The 23969-nt window shown below is 45.4% G+C and overlaps 2 protein-coding genes across 5 annotated transcripts in view; both read right to left on the bottom strand.

The window, feature by feature from the left end:
• LOC143766270 (uncharacterized) overlaps positions 1 to 21053 on the bottom strand; it is a 246911-nt gene extending 225858 nt beyond the window's left edge. The window contains exon 1 of the mRNA XM_077253815.1: positions 20980 to 21053. The gene's annotated coding sequence lies outside the window, so the exon portion shown is untranslated. The remainder of the gene's footprint in view (positions 1 to 20979) is intronic.
• The window catches only part of LOC143766268 (uncharacterized), a 211950-nt gene that overhangs the window by 156969 nt on the left and 31012 nt on the right, over positions 1 to 23969 (bottom strand). The window contains exons 1-10 of one of the 4 annotated variants that reach the window (XM_077253804.1): positions 20980 to 21016; positions 6370 to 6519; positions 6063 to 6242; positions 5857 to 5980; positions 5676 to 5773; positions 2586 to 2663; positions 2280 to 2456; positions 2074 to 2197; positions 1893 to 1990; positions 435 to 525 (exon numbers count right to left, since the gene is read on the bottom strand). The exons of 1 other annotated variant lie outside the window; for it this stretch is intronic. In XM_077253804.1, coding sequence (XP_077109919.1) covers positions 435 to 525; positions 1893 to 1990; positions 2074 to 2197; positions 2280 to 2456; positions 2586 to 2663; positions 5676 to 5773; positions 5857 to 5980; positions 6063 to 6242; positions 6370 to 6519; positions 20980 to 21006 — 1147 coding nt within the window. In that variant the 5' untranslated portion in view covers positions 21007 to 21016. Of the gene's footprint in view, positions 1 to 434; positions 526 to 1892; positions 1991 to 2073; positions 2198 to 2279; positions 2457 to 2585; positions 3638 to 5675; positions 5774 to 5856; positions 5981 to 6062; positions 6243 to 6297; positions 6520 to 20979; positions 21017 to 23969 lie in introns of those variants that run through there. 2 more of the 4 variants (XM_077253805.1, XM_077253807.1) reach the window with 2 other exon arrangements.

Genomic DNA, 23969 nt, shown 5'->3' with positions numbered 1-23969 from the left:
ACACCAAGGATCCATACAATTTACAAAACAGGCATACAAATCTACCAATCTGGTCAATAATCACTTTGTGATACTCAAAAGGTACCCCAGCACAATGAGAATACTGACCCCCCCTAGAATATGTTGAATGTGTGGCATGATCTCCTGTCTGAAGTTTGTGTCAGACTATTACATTTTTGATATATACCTTAATAAAAAGTACTTGACTAAAAAAAAACAAAACTAAAAATTATTATGAAAGGTCCTCTTCAATTGACAGATCGATGGATGTCCAGGTCCTGAGACCTGCACCAATTGCTTAATAAACTGATGAAAAATACATAGCTTGTGAGGTATGGTCACAAAACATAGTACAGATTCAATAGAAAGTCTACAAAACTGAAAATATAATTGTACCAACCAGTTAATAAAAAATAAGAGAGGCTGCTACTCACCTTTGTGGTTATCTGTAGGAATCTCCTCTTTACACCGCTCTTCACCCCTCACATATGTCTCTGTAGCATAAATATGGGTCAGATCTTCACCCTGAAACAAATATTGTAAAAGTCACCGACAGATGGAGAAGTCACATCTATGAAAAGCTCTAATCCTGCCATCTCCACCGTTCTCATTACACAAGTATAAAACATATATTGTGTTTTTCGTACTCTAAGACGCACCCCAAATTTTGCGGAAGAAAATAGGAAAAAAATGTACTGCGAAAAAAAGGGTCCGGCTTATTGTCTGAATTTAGCTTACTGGGGGGCAGCGGCAGGATCGCTACAAGAAGACGAAGGTGGCAGGAGCAGGGCTGTGGAGTCGGTGTCCATTTTGGTGATGTCAGAACTGGTATAAAATGGACCGACTCCGAAAATGTATAATAAATTGGGTACAGTATTAGATTATCCTGGTGTGGCGTCTGCTGAGCTGTTACAGAGTAGGCTGGGAGTCGTTTAATTGCTTCTGAAGGAATTTCTACTTGCACAGTTGAACATCTGTAAAGCTGTGTGTAATTTTATCAAGATGTGATGAATCAGGCTGATAATAAAGGATAACGGGATGGGGAGTTATTTGGCAAAGGGGTTAGTTCATGTTAATGGAAAATGTATTAATCTGCTTTGAACATTTTGTATCTGACTGGAGTTCGTGTCAGACTGTGATACAATTTGGATTTATGCTTTAATAAAAAGTACTTGATTTAAAAAAAAAAAATTGGGTACAGTAGATCAATGAAGAATGTGCTGTCAATTTGTCCGAAAAATTTGGGAAAGATATGAAATGTCCTATAAATATCTGTTCTATTCTTGATCTAAGGATCTAGGCTTTTAGTTGAGGTGAAGCTGTGCTGCACTTTATGTACATGCTCAGTAGTGATTCAGTGCTTTGTTGTCAGTAGTCATGGAGTTGAGATTCAGGGAAATTGATAAGTCAGAGTCGGAGGTTTGGCTTACCACTTCCACACCTCTGAGCAGGAGTGGAGTGATGTGGCGGGCCCTGAGCTGGGAGGAGGGGATATCTCGGCGGTGCAAGGCTGCAGGCCCTGGGCTTCAAGAAAATGTTGAAGAGGCAGGAGCAGAGTCCATGCTCTGTACATTGATTTCCCGGAGGTGGGCTTAAGGAAAATGACCGCCACAGGTGGCGCATGCACAGATTTAGATCTCGGCTCAATGACGCGCCCCACTCCAGCCGCCGGCTTACTGCATCTGTAACCCTGCTCCGCCACTGCCCCTCCCCCTCCCCAGTAAGATACATTCGGATTATAAGACATACCCCCATTTTTCTCCCACTTTTTTTGGGGAAAAAGTGTGTCTTATAGTCCAAAAAATACGGTAATACCGGTGGACTGAGCACAAGACCTTCTCAGACGTCTACACTTCTTAGGACAAGTCTCATGACACCTTCTCTCCATCTACCTGATAATCCTGAGGAACATCAGGACTTTCTTGTTTACAGTCCTGTGGAAGAAGAGGATGGGGACATCTCTCTGGTGTTGTCCTCTTACTGGATAGATCTGGAGGAAACACATACAGGGCCTGAATTCATTCATTACATACAGATAATTATACACCGTGTGTATTTAGTCCTGTCTATTACCTGGAGATGTGAAGGGCTGGGAAACCTTCATCATGACGTCCTTGTACAGATCTTTGTGTCCTTCTAAATACTCCCACTCGTCCATGGAGAAATAGACGGCGACATCCTGACACCTTATAGGAACCTGACACATACAATGATACAGTCATCCCTCAATCCCTTCATAGCATTACTGTATAATGTCCCAATATTCCCAGCAGTGTCACCTCTCCAGTCAGCAGCTCAATCATTTTGCAGGCGAGTTCTAGGATCTTCTGAATACTGATATCCTCATGTATCAGGTGAGGAGGTGGAGGTCCTGTGATTGGGCTCAGGGGTCTTCCCCATCCCTCAGACACAGGGTCCTGACAGTGCTCACTAGAGGACTTCACTACTGTGTAATCCTGGTTATGGAGAGACACATTAATAAATCTCACTACAAACATTTCCAGAGTCCTCACCTCTCCAGTTCTGTCCATCTGTTACTCCCATAGAGGAGAATGATGTAATGTGACGTCATCAGAATTTCTCACCTCTCCAGTAAGCCGGAAGAGGATCTCTAGGGTGAGGTGTAATAGCCTCTCTGCCATCTTGTCTCTGTACATAACAATCTGTGATGGGTAAATTAGGAAAATTCTGTTATGTAGAAGATCTCAACTGAGAGGATCCGATATTGTAGGGACCTGAACGGGAAGATGAGTCGATATAACAAAGAATCCCACGTAAAAATAGTGTGTATCTGTGTTTTTTTAATTTCAACAATAAGGCCGTGGATTCAGATGTTTTTGGCTGAATTATGAAGTGTAACTTTTTAAAAATTCATAAAATTTGTCAGAAATGTATTCTAGATATCTTGGAGCAAATTTTGTGCCATTTAGCAAAGCTTGGGGCTTTTTACCCTAAGAGAATTTTTAGTTTATCAGAGCTTGCTGTCATCGCTCCTGTTTAACCAGCATAAATACTACTCTCAGTATCTGACCATGGCATTTAAATGCTGCAATCCTGGTGTGGCTTATCGTTCCTCCTGTATGACACGATTGTGGGGTGCTGATGGATTGCTATGGTCACCTGCGTCCTTCTGAAGGCTTCTATTAAGCCAAAGAAGTACGGAAAAGGGGATTATCTTCTGCACTGCTGGTAAATCAATATTTTAACAGTGTGGAATGGTACATCATGCCGTTTAATTCTCATATTCTCTGCATACAGTACTTCGGATCATAATTGTAGATGCGTTTGAAAATGCCCATGAAAAGTTGGCATACATAGGTGCCACCAGTGTCCCTATAGCTGTAACTCTCGTTTTAGTGGTAGATAACACTTTGAAATTTAAAAAAATTGTTTTTAAAAATAAATTCTGATCCCTCTAGAGTGAAGCTTCTAGGGTTACTAGTTAGGGAATTTATCACCGAAATTAACCCCTTAAAGGGAACCTGTCACCCCGTTTTTTCAGTATGAGATAAAAATACCGTTAAATAGGGCCTGAGCTGTGCTTTACAATAGTGTATTTTTTGTCCCCTGATTCCCCACCTACACTGCCGAAATACCTTACCAAAGTCGCTGTTTTCGCCTGTCACTCACGCTGGTCTGGTCAAAAGGGCGTGGTGAAATGGCTGTTTCTCCCCCACCTCTTACTTATCTTCCCGGCGTTGGCGTAGTGTTTTGCGCATGCGCAACTGCCAAATGCACTGCGCAGACAAAGAGCGCGGAGGAGAAACAGCCATTTCACCACTCCCTTTTGACCAGACCAGCGTGATTGACAGGCAAAAACAGTGACTTTGATAAGGTATTTCAGCAGCATGGGTGGGGAATCAGGGGACAAAAAATACACTATTGTAAAGCACAGCTCAGGCCCTATTTAACGGTATTTTTATCTCATACTGAAAAAACGGGGTGACAGGTTCCCTTTAATGACCAGGCCAAATTTTACAATTCTGACCACTGTCACTTTATGAGGTAATAACTCGGGAACACGTTAACGGATCCTGGTGATTCATAGACTGTTTTTTTCGTAACATATTGTATTTCATGATAGTAGTAAAATTTATTTGATATGACTTGCGCTTATTTGTTATAATATCGGAAATTTGAGCTATCAAAATTATCAGAGAAATTACTGGAGTACTGATCCCCTCTACTCCAGAAGCAATACTCCTGTAAATGTTTTCCATGTCCAAATCCTCTTATAAAAAAATATTTATTACGTTAGCTCTTACAAGTTGCTAAAATGGTTATTCCACGTCATAGAAAAATCGACCTCCTCCCCCTCCCCCCACCTTTGGAGGAATGGTTTGGTGCTTCCTGTTCCCCAGGTTCAAATTCTTCTTCTAAAATCTTCTTCCCTTGCTTATTTCTCTCTCACCCCCTTTCCCATCCCCTTTCATGTTCTTCCATTAGTTTTCCATGTTATGACTATTTCCCTTCATCTTTTTATGCCATCAGTATGTTGCCTTTTACTGGATTACATACTAGGCTCTTTCCATACTTGTATAGTTACATCTTATTGCAATCTTGATGTAATTACCTATTCTTTCTGTTTCCCTTGTTTGTTCATGAAAAATTTTCAATAAAACTTTAATAAAAAAAAATATATATTGGAAATGTGGCAAAAATTTTGAACATTTCACAATTTTTAAACTTTTAATTCTTATGCACTTAAACCAAAGAATCATGTCACAGAAAATAGTTAATAAATAATATTTCCCACATGACTACTTTATATCTGCATCATTTTTGAAGCATAATTTTTGTTAGGAAGTTAGAAAAGTTAAAAGTTCAACCGCAATTTATCATTTTTCCAACAATATTTACAAAACCATTTTTTAGGGAACACATTACATTTGAAGTGACTTTGGGGAGCCTATATGACAGAAAATACCTAAAAGTGACACCGTTCTGAAAAAAAAATATTTTTACAAGGGTAGCAGAAGAAAATGGACCCCAAAATTTGTTGTGCAATTTCTCCTTAGTATGCAGGGGTAAAATTGTGGGGGAAAATTATTGTTTTGGCACACAGCAAAGCTTGGAAGAGAAGGAGCACTGTTCGACTTTTTGAACGGAAAAATGGCTGGAATCGAGAGTGCTGTGCAGTGCTGTGGAGTCAGAGTCATGGAGTTGGGGAAATTGAAGAGTCAAAAGTCTGGCTTAACGACTCCACAGCCCTGGGCAGGAGTGGGGTGATGCGGTGGGCCCTGGGCTGGGAGGAGGTGTACCAGCTGTACAATGGGCCCTGGGCTTCAAGAAAATGTCAGCGATGAGGCAGTAGCAGAGTCCCTGCTATGTACATTGATTTTCCAGCAATGGGATTAATGAAAATGGCAGCCGGAGGCAGTACAGGTGCAGATTTATATCTCGGCTGAATGACGAGCTCCACACCTGCCGCCGGCTTCCTGCAGCACCTACCCTGTCTCCTGTGATCCCGCTCTACCACTGTCCCCCTCCCTGGTAATCTACATTCGGACTTTAAGACGCACCCTGATTTCCCCCCAAAATGTGGGGGAGAAAAAGTGCGTCTTATAGTCCGAAAAATACGGTAATACTGGTGGATAAAACAAGACTGAGCACAAGATCTTTATAGCCGTCTATACATCATAGAGGAGATCTCATGACACCTTCTCTTCATCTACCTGATGATCCTGAGGAACATTGTTATCTTCTTGTTTACAGTCTTTTTGAAGAAGAGGAAGGGGACATCTCTCTGGTGTTGTCCCCTTTCTGGATAGAACTGAAGGAAACACATACAGGGACTGAATTAATTCTTTACATACAGATAATTATAGGCTGTGCGTATTTAGTCCTGTCTATTACCTGGTGATGTGAGGGGATGGGGAACCTCCATCATGACGTCCTTGTATAGATCTTTGTGTCCTTCTAAATACTCCCACTCCTCCATGGAGAAATAGACAGCGACAACCTGACACCTTATAGGAACCTAACACATAGAATGATACTGTCATCCCCCAATCCCTTCATAGCGTTACTGTAAAATGTCCCAGCAATCCCAGCAGTGTCACCTCTCCAGTCAGCCACTCAATGATCCTGTAGGTGAGTTCTAGGATCTTTTGGTCATTGATGTTCTCATGTATCAGGGGGTGAGGTGGAGGCCCTGTGATTAGTCTCAGGGGTCTTCCCCATCTCTGACACACAGGGGCCTGACAGCGCTCACTAGAGGTCTTCTTCACTACTGTGCAATCCTGATTATGAAGAGACACATTAATAAATCACTGCAGACATTTCCAGAGACCTCACCTCTCCAGTTCTGTCCATCTGTTATTCCAAAAGGTAAGATTTGTGTAATGCGATGTCATCAGAATCTCTCACCTCTCCAGTAAGCCGGAAGAGGATCTCCAGGGTGAGGTGTAATATTCTTTCCACTATCTTGTCCCTATCTCTATCCATCCTTGATGGGTCAATCAGGTAAGTTCTCTTATACAGAAGATCTCCACTGGGAGGATCCGATATCATAGGGACCTAAAGATGAATGAGAGGAGAAGAAGATGAGCCAATGTAACATCATTAAGAATCCCACGTAACAATACAATTACTGAACACTTTATATCCAATTACCTACCGCAGAAATGATGTGTGAAGTGTTAATCTGTGTTTGTTTTAATGTTCACCAATAAGGCCATGGTTTCAGATGTTTTTGGCTGAATACCCAACTACAACTTTTTAAAAATTCACAAAATTTGCCACAAATTTTGGAGTTTCCATATAAATTCCATAAAAATGCGATTCAGATGAAACCACCCACCATAATGATGCAGATGGAGACACTTTGTACTCAGTTTGGCATCTGCTTCGGTAGTATCCATCTTTTTAGAAGTGAACACTTTTTAGGCCTGTTTCACACATTAGGTTTTCGCCGTCAGGCTAAATCCAGCGTCGCACCAGAGCAGCAGATCTGGCATAAATTGTGGAAAACTGATCCGCCGGATCCGGTTTTTCGCCGGAACAGTCTAGCGGATCCGGCTAATAACCGGATCCGTCCCATCCATTTTGTATCTCCTACTGTTAAATCTCACGTATAACTGTAATGTTGTTGCTGGTATTTTTTAAGAATTATTTTTATTGTATCTCCAACTGTTAAAGCTGACTTATAACTGTAATGTAATTTCTCAGTTTCCCAATTGCTTGGGTGCAGTGGATGGAAAACATATCCACGTTGTGAAACCTGCTGCATCTGGATTGGAATTTTTTAACTACAAAAAATATTTCTCCATTGTGCTCATGGCCATCGCCGATGCAGAATACAAATTTATAGCGGTCGATATTATTATTATTATTTATTTATATAGCACCATTAATTCCATGGTGCTGTACATGAGAAAGGGGTTACATACAGAGTTACAGATATAGTTTACAGTAAACATGTTTACAGTGACAGACTGGTACAGAGGGGAGAGGACCCTGTCCTTGCGGACTTACATTCTATGGGATAGTGGGGAAGAGACAGAAGGTAGGGGGCGAGGCGATGGCGATGCGGTGGCTCTGGCGATGAGGCAGAAAGGTTATTGCAGTCTGTAGGCTTTCTTGAAGAGATGGGTTTTCAGGTTCCGTCTGAAGGATCCGAGGGTGGTGGATAGTCGGACGTGTTGAGGCATGGAATTCCAGAGGATGGGGGATATTCGGGAGAAATCTTTGAGGCGGTTGTGTGAGGTACGAATAAGTGTGGAGGAGAGTAGGAGGTCTTGGGAGGATCAGAGATCGGAGATTACGTGAGGGAAGATATTGGGAGATTAGTTCAGAGATATAGGGAGGGGACAGGTTGTGGATGGCTTTGTAGATCAGTGTTAGTAGTTTGAACTGGATTCGTTGGGGAATTGGGAGCCAGTGGAGAAATTTGCAGAGGGGAGAAGCAGGGGAGTAGCGAGGAGAAAGGTGGATTAGCCGGGCAGCAGAGTTGAGGACAGACAGAGTGGTGCAAGAGAGTTAGCGGGGAGGCCACAGAGGAGGGTGTTGCAGTAGTCGAGGCGGGAGATGATGAGGGCATGCACAAGAGTTTTGGTAGATTGTGGGCTGAGGAAGGGACGGATTCTGGCAATATTTTTGAGTTGGAGGCGACAGGAGGTGGCAAGAGTTTGGACGTGTGGTTTGAAGGACAGGGCAGAGTCGAGAGTTACCCCGAGGCAGCGGATTTCAGGTGTGGGAGAGAGCGTGATGCTGTTTACCATAATAGATAGGTCAGGTAGGGGGATACGTGAGATGGGGGAAAGATGATGAGCTCGGTTTTGTCTACATTGAGTTTTAGGAAGCGAGAGGTGAAGAAGGAGGATATGGCTGACAGACACTTGGGGATTCTGGACAGCAGAGAGGTGACATCTGGGCCAGAGAGGTAGATCTGAGTGTCGTCCGCATACAAGTGGTACTGGAAGCCATGGGACTTTATGAGTTGTCCTAGGCCAAGGGTATAGATGGAAAAAAGTAGGGGCCCTAGGACAGAGCCTTGAGGGACTCCAACAGAGAGAGGGCGGGATGAGGAGGTGGTGTGGGATTGGGAAACACTTGGCTATGTGCACACTTTGCGGATTCCACTGCGGAATTTTCCGCAGCGGAATTCCAAAATCCGCAGTGAAAACCCGTTGCGGTTTTTACTGCGGATTTATCGCGGTTTTTACTGCGGTTTCTTATGCGGATTTTCATCTGCATCTTCCTATTGGAGCAGGTGAAAATCCACAGAAAAGAAGTGACATGCTGCGGAATGTAATCCGCAGCGTTTCCGCGCGTTTTTTTCCGCAGCATGTACACAGCGTTTTTTGTTTCCCATACATTGTACTGTAAACTCACGGGAAACTGCTGTGGATCCGCAGCGGTCAAATCCGCTGCGGATCTGCAGTGGAATCCGCAAAGTGTGCGCATAAATGTGCGGTCGGAAAGGTATGAGGCAATCCAGGACAGGGCAAGGTCTTTGATTCCAAGGGAAGAAAGAATCTGTAGCAGTAGACAGTGATCGACTGTGTCAAAAGCAGAGGACAGTTCAAGAAGGAGGAGGATGGAGAACTGTCTGTTAGCTTTGGCTGTGACTAAGTCATTAGTAATTTTGGTCAGAGCAGTTTCGGTGGAGTGGTGGGGGCGGAAGCCAGATTGGAGGTTGTCAAGGAGAGAGATAGGTGGGAGGAAATTTGAGCATGGACATGCTGCTCAAGGAGTTTCTAAGCAAACGGGAGCAGTGATATGGGGCGGTAGCTGGGCATAGCAGTTGGGTCAAGGTTAGTTTTTTTGAGGATGGGTGTGATGGTGGCATGTTTGAAGGCAGAGGGGAAGGTACCAGAAGATAGCGATAGGTTGAAGAGATGGGTTAGGGCTGGAATGAGCATGTTAGTGAGGTTGGGGAGCAGGTGGGAGGGGATGGGGTCAAGTGCACAGGTGGTGAGGTGCGATTTGGAAAAGAGGCGAGTAAGCTCTCCTTCAGTGATGTTGGAGAGGGAGGTTATTAGGGAAGGGCAGAGGTCTGGTATATGGAGTGGTTGGGGTGGTGGTACAGTTAGGGTTTGCCTTGTTTGGTCGATCTTGTTTTTGAAGTAGGTGGCAAAGTCCTCGGAAGACATGAGGGGAGTTGGAGGTGGGAGTGGTGGGCGGAGGAGGGAGGGATATTGGGGCCTATGGCCACTCCAATGAATCCCAAGTCTTTAAAGTATCTGCAATGGGGCGTCATCTCTATGGAAACACATTCCAATTTCCACCACCAAGACCGCTGCCTGAAACTTCGGGGGCGCCAATGCCTTTCGTATGTGTTGGAAATGAAGCCTTTCACCTGTCCGAACACCTGCTTAAGCCTTACTCAAGTAGTGGATTGACGCCAACTAAAAGAATTTTTAAACTACCGACTAACAAGAGCACGGAGAATGGTGGAGTGCGCTTTTGGGATTCTAACAGCAAAATGGCGAGTTCTGTTAACCACTGTCAACCTGAAGACTGACACTGTTGACGAGGTGGTTAAAGCTTGTGTGGTCCTGCACAATTTTGTTATATGCAAGGAACAGATTTCCATTGATGACAACTTAGAAGAAACCGCCTTGCCTGATTATCAGAACATTACTTATAGAAATTCTGTGTCAGTTTCCAGAATGAGGGACAAATTTGCTGAATACTTTATTTCACCTCAAGGAAGAATAGACTGGCAGGATGAGAGAGTGTGAAAAATTTGTCTTGGACCTTATTACCCAAAGTATTTGACATTTTTTACCCAAAGTATTGTCCCTGGTTGGGATTTACCCAAAGTTTTTAACATGTTTGACCCAATGTATTGTGCTTGTTTGGTTGTATTGTACCTGGTTGGGATTTACCCAAAGTTATTTACCTGTTTTACCCAATGTATTGTACCGGTTTGGTTGTATTGTACCTTTTAAACCCAAAGTATTGTATCTGGTTGGGTTTTACCAAAGTATTGTACCTTCTTTTACCCAAAGTATTTAACATTATAATGTAATAAATGAAAGACAATAATTTTAAAACACAAAAACTTTTTTATTTACAAATTAACAAAAGTTTCATAAATTTAAAAAGTGTGGGGTGGAGATAATACTGGAGGGGCTGTCAGATTCGGACACTTCGACAGTGGGAGTGTGGAGAGAGGAATGTGGTGGTGGTGACGGATCAGTAGGTAAAACAGGTGAAGGGGTGGAGAAAGAAATAGAACATGTGTACATAAAAGCGGGAGTAGTGTTGGGATTTTGGAAGGTGGAGGAGGGGTGGAGTGGAGGGACTGGGAGGCAGAAGAGGTGGTGGGTGGAGAAGAGGGCTGTGTTTGAGGCATGAAGGGAGTGGAAGCAGACTGGTGATAGTGGGCAGGGAGTAGAGGTTGGGCAGGGATTGGAGGAGAAAGTGATGTGGTTGTGAACTGGTACAGGGCAGGATGCTGGTAGGGGGCAGGATGCTGGTATTGTATAGGAGTGGGAGGAGGAACAGTGGCTGGAGGGGGGGCAGGTGCGGAAGGAACTACAGGGGCGGGTGGAGGGGCTTGGGAGCTAACATGCACTAGAGCAAACTGGCACACTTGCATTACATGCATCTGCTGGTCAGGAGATAGCTTGTCCATGCGCTTGAGTACTGACTGGAAAAAGGTGTGGCTTGGAGATTTACTTGCATCTGAATGCATCCTATCCAGGCGTGTGTGCAACTCAAGAATACTGTTGCTGAGCAAATTAAATCCTGCAGTCATTTTCTCAGACAACAGTTTGAGACAGTTCTGGGAGGCTGCATTCAGATGCAAGAAATCGGGCGCATAGCTCTTTTCCTGACCCCTCTGGCGCTGCCGCCCAGAACCCAAAGGTGTTCTAGAGGTGGCAGCATCAGAGGGGTGGGGTAAAGGAAAAGCTACATCCTCACCAGCAGCTTCATGTAACGAAGTAGGCCACAATGCTCCAGAGCTGGTGGATGGAACCGCGGGACCAGATGTGAGGGAAAGCTGGGATTTGTACATGGGTCGGGTCTGTCGAAGTGTCCCTCGGTGGCGGACTCCTGAGGGATCGCTTCAGAAGGGTTCAAGTCTGCAGGCTCCCGAGTGCTGCAGACAGTGCTGTGGAAAAAAGAAAAAAAAAGGAATATATTGATATTGCTTGGCCCTGGCTGAACCCCACAAAAGTGTTAGACATGTAAACATTTTTTTTTTATAAATCAAGTTTATTGAAATACAGGGGTTGGACAAAATAATGGAAACACCTGGAAACATCAACAAAAGTTAGTTTAATATGGTGTAGGTCCACCTTTTGCGGTGATTACAGCCTCAATTCTCTGAGGTATGGATTCATAAAAGGTGTGAATTGTTTCCAAAGGAATTTTAGCCCATTCTGCAGTAAAAAACACCCTCCAGTCTAACTTAAATCTCTAAAATCGACCATAAATGCTCAATAATGTTGAGGTCTGGGGATTGTGGGGGCCAGATGAGATGCTCAACTTCATGAGAATGTTCCTCGTGCCATGCTTTAACGATTTTAGCTGTATGAATTGGTGCATTATCATCCTGAAAGATGGTGTTCCCCTCCGCCATGTTTTCCGGTTGGGAGAAGGCAGTTCTGGATGGAATGCTTCTATCGGCTATCTCCAAACGTACACTCAGCCGTAGGTCGGAAATAGGGTAAACGATGATTCATCTGAGAATATCACGTTTCCACTGCTCGAGGGACCAATTCTGGAGTTTTCTACATCACTCTAAACGCTTGGAAACATTTGTCATTGAGAGCAGCGGTTTTCTAATTGCAGCTCGTCCGTGGAATCCAGATTTGTGCAGCTCCCGATGAACAGTTTTTGTGGAAACTGGGTTCTGTAGGTGTTCACTGAGCTCAGCAGTGATTGTTGGAGCCGTGGTCTTGCATTCCTCTCTCACAATTCGCTTTAGAGTCTCAGTCAACTTCGAATTTCGTCCGGATCCGTGCTTTGCTGTGGACGTTTTTCCTTCTCTTTCAAACGCAGTCATTATTTTGGAGACAGTACCTCTTGACACGCCAAGCATTCGGGCACTTTCTGTTACACTAGCGCCTGCCATATGAGCACCAACAATTTGGCCTCTTTGAAAATCCGAGAGGTGTGCCATTGGTATCAGGTTCTCATCAATGTTCTTACAATTATGCAAAACAAACAGTTAATTTACATACACATATCACATAGCACAAATAGTCAACTACAAAACATTGCCATATGTCACGGTTTGCATGTTTATAACATGTTCAAAAATTATGATGCCAAAACGTTAGGTGTTTCCATTATTTTGTCCAACCCCTGGATAACGTACAGGAGTACAATCAGATAAGTCACCAAATTACCAAGTAATGTTACAAACTGGTCGAGTATTACAATACAGCATCTCCACAGGTCTGCGTAAGTTTGTATGCTGTCAAATAATATTGCTGGTTATGATAACACTGTAAAATATTAATAATAAAAGAATAACGATATTTAATAACACCTTCTATTGGTATCGTGATAATTATTAAAAAAAGATAAAGAAAATTGATTCTAGATAAGAAAGAGGACAAACAATGAAAGTACAGAAAAAGTAAGGGAGAAGGGATGAAAATTGGGAGGGGAGGTGGGATATGTATGGAAGGGAATGTGGCTGTCTCATCTCTCCAACGTCTGAGCGACAAATTGACAAAGGGAACCTGGTACGTGCCAATATGTGAATCGTCAGGTTCTTGAAAGCCAATGATCTAATTCAGGAGTCTCCAGGGGGCCCATGTGTTGTATGTTTTATCGGTATTTCCTGAGGTCTGACTTATCATTTGTTCCATCCTGTAAATATCATTGAGTTCTGCCACAAATTCAGCACGTGAAGGAAATCTCTCTTGCTTCCAGAATCGAGGGATTAAGTTCCTAACAGCAGTAAGAAAGTGTCTGAGTAGGCCCTTCTTGAACCTAGATATCGATAAGTCACATAGGGACAACAGAGCTAAACTTGCTGAGGGTTGAATCTGTGAAATTAACAACTTATTGTGGAGTTCAAAAACAGCCAGCCACAAATCATTTATGGGAGGGCAGTCCCACCCAGGGGCGGATTATCAGAGGGTCAATATGGGCGGTAGCCCAGGGCCCAGTGGCTTGGGGGGGCCCGGGGCCACCGCAGATTGACCCTCTGATAATCCACCGGAGTGTGACTGAATGCCCGGCCCGCCGGCATTTATGTGCCCCGCCCCCCGGACCCGGTGGGCAGAGAGAGGGGGTCCGCATCGGGCCCCTTCTCATCTGCTCATCGGGCCCCTTCCGGCGCTGCGGCGCTTTCCTATTGAGGTGCGTGCGCGCGCCCGCACCTCAATAAACAACAGCCGCCAGCCAGCCAATTGGAGGCTGGCAGCTAAAGTCGGCCGCAGCTCACACGTCGCCGGCGTCTGACGTCATTGTCAGTCGCTGGCGAGTGTGCGCTGCTGGAGGGAGCTCGCCGCGTGGAGCGCTGGTAAGGTGAGGAGACTGTTTGTTTTTTTTTATTTTGTGTTTTAATAAGCTAACGGTGGACAGTGGACACACTGGGGGCAATGCTGGAGCCTGAGGACACACTGGGGCAATGCTGGAGACACTGGGGCAGATTGCTGGAGACACTGGGGCAGATTGCTGGAGACACTGGGGCAGATTGCTGGAGACACTGGGGCAATGCTGGAGACACTGGGGCAATGCTGGAGACACTGGGGCAGATTGCTGGACACACTGGGGGCAATGCTGGAGACACTGGGGCAGATTGCTGGAGACACTGGGGCAGATTGCTGGAGACACTGGGGCAGATTGCTGGACACACTGGGGCAATGCTCGAGGACACACTGGGGCAGATTGCTGGAGACACTGGGGCAATGCTAGAGACACTGGGGCAGATTGCTGGACATACTAGGGCAGATTGCTGGACACACTGGGGGTAATATGCTGGAGACAATGGGGCAGATTGCTGGACACACTGGGGGCAATGCTGGACAATTGGACATACTGGGGCAGATTGCAGGACACACTGGTGGTAATATGCTGGACACACTGGGGCAATATGCTGGACATACTGGGGCAGATTGCTTGAACACACTGTCTGGGGGCAATATGCTGGAGTCAGACACTGGGGCAGATTGCTGGAGACACTGTCTGGGGGCAATGCTGGACACACTGGGGCAGATTGCTGGTTACTGGGGCAATATGCTGGACACACTGGGGCAGATTGCTGTACACACTGGGGGTAATATGCTGGACACACTGGGGCAGATTGCTGGACACACTGGGGGCAGGACTGGAGGCATGGGCAGAATGTAGACACGGGGCAGAATGAAAGACATGGGGCAGGAGAATACGATGGAGACAGATGGGGCAGGATGGGGAGATCACATGGGGTAGAATGGATACTCATGAGTGCAGGATGGGAGAACATATGGCAGGAGCCAGGAATGAGACACACGGGGCCAGGGTGGGGAATATTATTACCATAGGGGCTAATTAAGGGATATTATTACTGCAGTGATGTATTTATTTTATTTTTTGAGTATACTGTTTTAAATGGGGGGGGCGGTCCTGTTACTGTGCAGAGTGACTCTACACTCACCGGCCACTTTATTAGGTACACCATGCTAGTAACGGGTTGGACCCCCTTTTGCCTTCAGAACTGCCTCAATTCTTCATGGCATAGATTCAACAAGGTGCTGGAAGCATTCCACAGAGATTTTGGTCCATATTGACATGATGGCATCACACAGTTGCCGCAGATTTGTCGGCTGCACATCCCAAAGATGCTCCATACAAGGCAGGATGGATCCATGCTTTCATGTTGTTTACGCCAAATTCTGACCCTACCATCCGAATGTCGCAGCAGAAATCGAGACTCATCAGACCAAGCAACGTTTTTCCAATCTTCTACTGTCCAATTTCGATGAGCTTGTACAAATTGTAGCCTCAGTTTCCTGTTCTTAGCTGAAAGGAGTGGTACCCGGTGTGGTCTTCTGCTGCTGTAGCCCATCTGCCTCAAAGTTCGACGCACTGTGCGTTCAGAGATGCTCTTAGGCCTACCTTGGTTGTAACGGGTGGCGATTTGAGTCACTGTTGCCTTTCTATCAGCTCGAACCAGTCTGCCCATTCTCCTCTGACCTCTGGCATCAACAAGGCATTTCCGCCCACAGAACTGCCGCTCACTGGATTTTTTTTCTTTTTCGGACCATTCTCTGTAAACCCTAGAGATGGTTGTGCGTGAAAATCCCAGTAGATCAGCAGTTTCTGAAATACTCAGACCAGCCCTTCTGGCACCAACAACCATGCCACGTTCAAAGGCACTCAAATCACCTTTCTTCCCCATACTGATGCTCGGTTTGAACAGCAGGAGATTGTCTTGACCATGTCTACATGCCTAAATGCACTGAGTTGCCGCCATGTGATTGGCTGATTAGAAATTAAGTGTTAACAAGAAGTTGGACAGGTGTACCTAATAAAGTGGCCAGTGAGTGTATATCGCCTTTTTTTCTCCATGTGGTGTAATGTAGAAGTTGTGAAAAATTAAGTAATGTGTTCTGCAAGCAGAGCTCGAGATAACTGTGTTATTTCCTGCAGAAACGAGTCCTGGCTGGAAGAAATGATGGCGGTCTGTGCTGGATGAAAGATGAAGGACTTCACCTAGAGACGTCACTGGTGAGTCAGTGTTACCTATACATTGACACTATACTATATACAGAGCTCCTGTGTATAATGTCACCAGTGATCTCTGTACTACCTCTACACAGACACTGCATACTAAGTATAGATCTCCTGTGAATACTGGCACTTATGGTGATAGTATTGTGTTGGTTTTTTTTTATTATTACTGATCAGTATTGTAGTATTCAGTCACTATGTGGTGGTAATATGTGGTCTGGAAATGGTGTTGTGGTATTTGTCCCTTGAATGTGCTATTTGGTCACCAAGTGGTGGTAATTTGTGGTCTGGTCATGGCGCGGTGGTATTTGTTCCTTGTATGTGATATTATTCGATCACTGTGGTTGTAATTTGTGGTCTGGTCATGGCGCGGTGGTATTTGTTCCTTGTATGTGATATTATTGGTCAAAATATACCTAAATTATGTTGCAGATTTTAACAAATATTTAATAGGTTACAGTAGAGTAGGGCCCGGCCATTTTTCTGGAATAATCTGGTTCGGGTATAATATGACCCCCCCCCCCCGTCACATGACCCCCCCTGTCACATGACCCCCCCGTCACATGACCCCCGTCACATGACCGGGGGGGCCCACAGTGTCTGAACAGCCCGGGGCCCTGGCTACCCTTAATCCACCCCTGGTCCCACCAAATGTGTATGTAGGAGCCGGTCTCTTTTAGGCACCTCCAACAAGTATCAGGGGTCGTGGGGAACACAGCGTGTACCACGGAAGGACACCTATACCACCTCGTCAGGACTTTATAGCTTCTCTCTTGTGACACAGTACATAACGACGACCTGAATGTGAAAAGAAGGATTTTTGCGCTATCCTCAGGTGACAGAGATCTCCCCAGATCGATTTCCCATTTTGAGAAGAACGTTGACTAACCCTGTAGTGAGGTCCCTCCCTCCTGGAAGATTTTGTATAGCAATGAGACAGTATGGTCCGGAGGGTTTGTTGATATACAGAGCGTCTCAAAAGGAGTTAGTGGTCTACCGATATTAGGACATGTAAACATTTTTTATTAAATGGGATGGGGAATATGTACCTTTGGCTCACCATCGTCAACCGGAGGAACGACAGTGCTCGAGCATATTTATATTTGCTTCTGCGTCCTCCCGATCCACTCAAGGCCTGCATCTCTTTGTTGAATTCCTTCTTGAAGCGATCCCTGATTGACCGCCACCGCTTGACAACTCTTTCCCTGTATAGTGAAAGCACAAATTGGTTAGTATACAACACTTTACATCCAGCAACATAACTGAACTGTGAACACTTACGCGCTTAATTCTGGGCCCGAACATCGAGGTCCTCCCAGTTGTCCACAAGTTGTTGCATACTTGCTCCCAGAGCTGACGGCTAACACCAAGATCTGCGTGGCGGCGGTCCCCCATGTTGCACAGCGGCTCCCGCTCTCGTATTAGATCGATGAGGAGGTAGATATCTAGCTTGACCTCCTCGCCGTCCGAGTAAAGAGCACACTGTAAAGCCTGTTAAAAAAGACAAAAAAACAAAGACATTAGACTCAAAACAACATAAAAAGGAAATAAAAAAAAGACACTTACTCAATGGCGACCGCCCTGACGCTCACGCCGACAACCCTGGGAGGCGCTTTGAAGACCTCTAGATTGAGCCGCAGAATCAGAAGACTAAAAGAAAAAAGCAAAAAACAAAATTATGTGCTTGGATGTAGGCTATGTGTTGTGCATACGGTGATGTCTGTAATAATCTGTTTTTGTGTTGTGTATACTGTGATGTGTGTGATGATGTGGTTCTGCGATGCATTTAAACTTATCAATTGCGAGCCCGCTCCGGGTATCTCTCCACCCCTTACGCCTCCTTCTGGAAGCACCTCTTCTGCAGCTTCCTGTTATACAAAAATTATATATTAATTATATATATTACGTGAACATCGCCAAAAAAAAAAAAACACGTGAACAAAGCCAAAAACAAGAATACATTTATTTACCTCACAGCGCTGACGACGCAGGGGAGGGCTCTCATATGACGACATGGCTGCCTATGGCTGGCTGTGGCTGTAGCTGGCTGTGGCTGTAGCTGGCTGGAGCTGTAGCTGGCTGGCTGTGGCTGTAGTTGGCTGGCTTGGCTGCTGGCTGGCTTGGAGCAGGTTCAGCTCTGGCGACAGGTTCAGCTCAGGCTCTGGCGGCAGGTTCAGCTCTGGCGGCAGGTTCCGCTCTGGCGGCAGGTTCAGCTCTGGCTCTTGCGGCAGGTTCAGCTCTGGCTCTGTCGGCAGGTCCAGCTCTGGCTCTGGCGGCAGGTTTAGCTCTGGCTCTGGCGGCAGGTTCAGCTCTGGCGGCAGGTTCCGCTCTGGCGGCAGGTTCAGCTCTGGCTCTTGCGGCAGGTTCAGCTCTGGCTCTGTCGGCAGGTTCAGCTCTGGCTCTGGCGGCAGGTTTAGCTCTGGCTCTGGCGGCAGGTTCAGCTCTGGTGGCAGGTTCAGCTCTGGCTCTTGCGGCAGGTTCAGCTCTGGCTCTTGCGGCAGGTTCAGCTCTGGCTCTTGCGGCAGGTTCAGCTCTGGCTCTGGTGGCAGGTTCAGCTCTTGAGGCAGGTGTCCTCTATGTCTTGCTGGCTGGTAAATGGATGAGTGAAGGCCTACTTAACTGGCTTTATATCTGTTTCCTAATTGGGGGCTGGCCAATTGTATCGGAGCTGAGAGCTGTAAGTTTTTTTATTGTTTAATGAACAGAGCTATATGATGGCTAATTTTTTGCGGGTGGAGTTGCAGATTTTATTATACCATTTTGGGGCACATACTATTTTTTGATCGCTCGTTATTTAGATTTTTCAGACACAGAATGAAGAAAAAATAGCAATTCAGTTAGTATTTTTATTTTTTATGCCGTCCACTGTGCGGTAAAAGAGATAAGATTGATTTGTTAGTCGGGTCGGTACAATTACAGCGAAACCACTCTTATTTTTATTTTTTTTTTATGCTTTTCTCTTTTTAGACACTTAAGACTATATTTTACAAAATGCTGTAACTTTTTTATTTTTTTGCCGAATAAGCCATGTTAGGGCTTGTTTTTTGTGGGACAGTTTGTTGTTTTCATTTACACCATTTTTTTTAAATATTACTCTTTAGTCGCTTTTTAGTCACTTCTTTGTAAGTCAGAATGATGAAAAAATGACTTTCATTTTGGTTGTATGTTTTTTTTATGGTGCTTTCCATAAGGAATAAATAACAAGCCAGTTTCATAGAGCAGGTTGTTCCGGATGCGGCTATACAGCTTATGTGTACTCTTTTTTGTCTTATCACAAACACTGTGCTGTAAGTGGCAAATATGGGTTTTCATGATGAATGAGTTTTTTGGGTTTTTTTTTTTTATATATAATTTATTTTACTTTCGATCTTAGCCCCAATGTGGGACATGTATAATTTTTATTTTCATTACTTGTCTCGCACATTGCTGTACTCGCGTACCGCGGTGCAAGAGACTCTCAGTGCCTCCCTGACTGTGCCCGTCAGACTCAGCTTATGGCCGGAGTCACACTAGCGATGAATACGGAAGAGTGCGATGCGATAAAACATCACATGGCACTTGGACCAGTATTCATCTATGGGGCAGCTCACATCAGCATTTATTTCCTTGGCCGTTTTCAATGTGCGAGTGAAATCGCTGCATGCTGCGATAGTCACCGACATTTGGCCGAGTCTCTGCTTACTCGCACCGATATAAGCCTATGGGTGTAAGTGAGACAATGCACATCGCTCGGATATTATCTGAGTGATGTGCGATATACGCTGACCCCGGCAATGGAGGAGATGGAGAAAGTAATTTCTCCGCCTCCTCTGAAGCTGCGCTCCGATCCTCTCTGTGCAAGAAACTCGGAGCACAGACGCAAGACACTCGGCTCCCACTCGCAGCAGAACAGGAGCCGAGGGTCATTAGCATATCGCATCCGATGCTCTCGCACTGGATACCATACACTAGTCTGACCCCGGCCAATAGCTGGTTCTCACAGGCCACCATACTCTGGGGTCATCACATGACCTTCAGGTTACCATGGTAACCATCGGGACGCACGATTCTTATCGCGGGGGTTCGACAGTTACTAAGGGCGTCTTTTGACTTCTTTGCAACCAATTACTTGACAGCGATTTTTAAGGGATTAATTTTCCCCAATCGGCTTAAAACCCACAGTAGTTGTGGCCTCTGGGTGGCGCTATTCCCGATCACTTTTTTTTTTTTTAACCCGCCGAACAGCAGATAATGCGCTTTTCCTTCTTCCTTTAGATATATTTTATTCTTCCGACTCTCGGAGCAGCAGCGGGAAGTTATCAGCCTCTTTTTGGGTGTTTCATAACCCCACAAGGTGAGCGAATATCACAACACCAATGCCCCATGTATCTGGTCAGGGCCCTATAGTGCGCTCTTATGTCACCCCACAGCCTATTATCGCCATCTTAGTGCCCATGTGAACCTCAGCTCCAGGCTCATCACATCAACATGCAATTGTAATAATGTTCTGGGAGATTTTAAACGGGGCAAATACTTAGGGTCACTGTCCTCAGCCGTCTGTAACCCGGATATCAGCGGCTCAGACAGGTCCGATGTGGTGACAGATTCCCCTAATGCTGCACCATAATGAGTGGAGGCCGAGCACAAACCTCCCAGACACCCAGGACTGCAGAGCCCGATCTCAGGGTCTCCGGGTCACAGGTCAGAGCCCAGCGACCAGCAACTGGGGGAGAACGTGTGTATTCAGGGGGGAAACATGGAAAACGGAACATCACAGAGATGGGAAAGGCCATTTATTATATGGGGAGGAAAAATGGCCGAGTGTGACCAGCGGCTAATCCTGATAGAGAATAACGGGGCTCCAGCACCTACCTCCACCTGCAGAGCCGCACTCCACATATATGGCTGTTCTGTGCACACAGGACCTGTGATGAGGTCACAGGAGGGGAGGAGTCAGGGGTCACATGATCAGGGGCCTCAGTGTATGCAGGACCCTGCTGTGCTGGTTGTCATGGTGCTGGATGAGGGGAAGTTTATGTGTGGGGTCAGGAGGGGTTTACAGTGTGGATGTAGCAGAGCCGTGTGTGTACGAGGTGTACGGAGCGGAGCCGTGAGTGTACGGAGCAGAGCCGTGTGTGTACGAGGTGTACGGAGCGGAGCTGTGTGTACGAGGTGTACGGAGCAGAGCCGTGTGTGTACAAGTTGTAAGGAGCGGAGCCGTGTGTACGAGGTGTACGGAGCGGAGCCGCGTGTGTACGAGGTGTACGGAGCGGAGCCGCGTGTGTACAGAGCCAGGCGTATATGATATGTACAAAGCAGAGCAGCTTGTGTCTATGACGTGTGTGTACAATGTGTATGTGCACAGCCAACTTGTGCGAGATGTAGCCGTGTGTGTAAGATGAGTACAGAGCTCTGTGTATGACGTGTATTTGAAGTGCTGAGAAAAACTGCTAAAAAACTTGACTGGCTGAAAATACTATTCAAAGACCCTCCAAGACTACAGACAGTTCCAATCTTAAGTAATCTCAGAAGCTCAGTGCCCTCTGATCCCCCAAGAAGAACTGATCCTTGCAGTGTGAGGAGCTGCAGATCCTGCACTCATGTAACGACCACAGACAGGATACAGATCCCCAACAGAAAACAGCAATATAAATTCCTGGAACATTCCCATGTTCTTCTTCCACAGGGGTGTACTTAATCTTGTATCTACAGGGTGGGCCATTTATATGGATACACCTAAATAAAATGGGAATGGTTGGTGATATCAACTTCCTGTTTGCGGCACATTAGTCTATTAATATTATATTAGTATATTGCAAGATTATGTTTTTAATATGCTTTAATAAAAGATAGTTTTAACTGGCACTTTATGCTGTAGTTTCTATTGTGGTTTATATACATGGGAGGAGGAAAACTTTTCAAGATGGGTGGTGACCATGGTGGCCATTTTGAAGTCAGCCATTTTGAATCCAACTTTATGTTTTTCAATGTCAAGAGGGTCATATGACACATCAAACTTATTGAGAATTTCACAAAAAAACCAAAGGTGTGTGTTAGGGGTCGAGTTCCCGCCTCTGCACAGGGGGAATCTCAAACCATCTCCGCTGCAGTCTCCCATTTCTCTCTAGTCGCAGTGGAGCCTTCTCAGCGGAGATGTTGGTCTCAGCCTGATACTGTGCGGATGGTTACTGCTGCCTTTCCAGGCTCAGCCATTGTAGCCAGTACTGGTCAGCAGCAAGCAGACGTCTCTGCTTTTCCCCTTCTGAGCATGCCCAAGGTAAGACCTCTCATTGGAGGTCAGGGGTCACATGCTCAGGTACTGCAGCAGCTCCCATTGGTCCTCTAGGAAGGTCCTGAAGTTCATCAGGTACTGTGGCTGCTCCCATTGGTCCTCTAGGAAGGTCCTGAAGATGCTACAGCTATAAAAGGTTTGCATGGCCACATGGCCATGCGCTAGGATCAGCTTATGCCATGAGCTTTTGCTATTCAGTGGTCTTGTCTACTTGTGGTCAGGGTCCGGCTGAAATAAGCCACTAGAATACTGGCACCTCCGGTGAGGAGTTTTGTATGGTGAATTCAGGGCTGGCATAAAGCCATTAGAATTCCGGCTCCACCAGAGAGGAGGTGTTTGTGTGCTTGCTACCCCCTGATCACTGATTGCTTTTGCTCTGTTAGGCAGCGGTGTTCCTCTGTGACGCTAACAGGGCACAGCGTTTTACCTTCTGTGCGACTCTGAGAAGTAACAGAGTTTGCTTATACCGCCATATTGTGCCACCATTTGCTAGCAGCAGGTTTGTCTCCTGCACGGTGGACCCCGGGCTGCGAATGCACCAATAATTATATCTAAATATACTCTGTGCGTTCCACCAGCCCTAACAGTGTGCTTGGTTTTAACGTAACTTTATTATTTCTTGAGTTATTTACAAGTTTTTCTTTGTTTATAGCCATTAACATGTCGCAGAGGTTAACACGTGAGGAGCGGATAGAAATTGTGTTGATGTCTGGTGAATGTAGTACCTGGATCATTGCAGCAGATTTCAATGCAAGACACCCTACGAGACCACCCATCTCCCATGCTATAGTTAGCAAACTGCTTGCCAAATATTGCCTTGCACTGGCGTGTACTCCGGAGGACAGAGAATGAACTTCAATCCAACATTGCGGCCAGCATGCAGCCAGCGGGTAAGAAAAGGGTGAATCAAACACCCGAAAACCCCGCCCATATGACCCAAAACCGGTCCCGCCAAATTCAGGTGACAGGTTCCCTTTAAGTATCAACAGTTCATTGAGGTCTGCAGTAAGAAAAAAGCAGATCAACTGCCTCCTCATCGTTCTTACGACTGTCCCATCTAATTGCTTCCTGAAGCATCCTTTCAGTTTGGGTGAATTTACAATCTTTCTGAGCCAGAATTGAAAGTACTAAAAGAATATCTAGTTGAAAATTCAACCTTCTTCTTCGCCAGCTGGAGCACCCTTGTTTTTTTGTAGAAAAGAAGAACTCAACCCTGCGACGATGTATTGTTTACAGAGAAATAAATAAGATCACCATTAAAAAACACTACCCACTCCCCTTAATTTCTGAGTTGTCGGAGATTGCATTCTGCCAAGATTTTTACCTAACTTGATCTAATAGAGGCTTATAATGTCATACAAATTCGCCTGATAGAGGAGTGGAAAACTGCCTTTAGAGCTAGATACAGACGTTTCGGCATTAGCAACGGCCCTGACACCTTTCAGCACTTTATTAATTATATTTTTTGAGATTTCTTGAATCGATTTGTTGTTGTTTATCTAGATGACATTCCGATATTTTCAGATTCCTTGGAGGAGCATCGCAGGCATATCTAGTTAGTTCTGGAACG

Source organism: Ranitomeya variabilis, chromosome 4, assembly GCF_051348905.1.
Source record: "Ranitomeya variabilis isolate aRanVar5 chromosome 4, aRanVar5.hap1, whole genome shotgun sequence".
In the NCBI taxonomy this organism is placed as follows: Eukaryota; Metazoa; Chordata; class Amphibia; order Anura; family Dendrobatidae; genus Ranitomeya; species Ranitomeya variabilis.
This window is presented reverse-complemented; position numbering and strand designations above follow the sequence as displayed.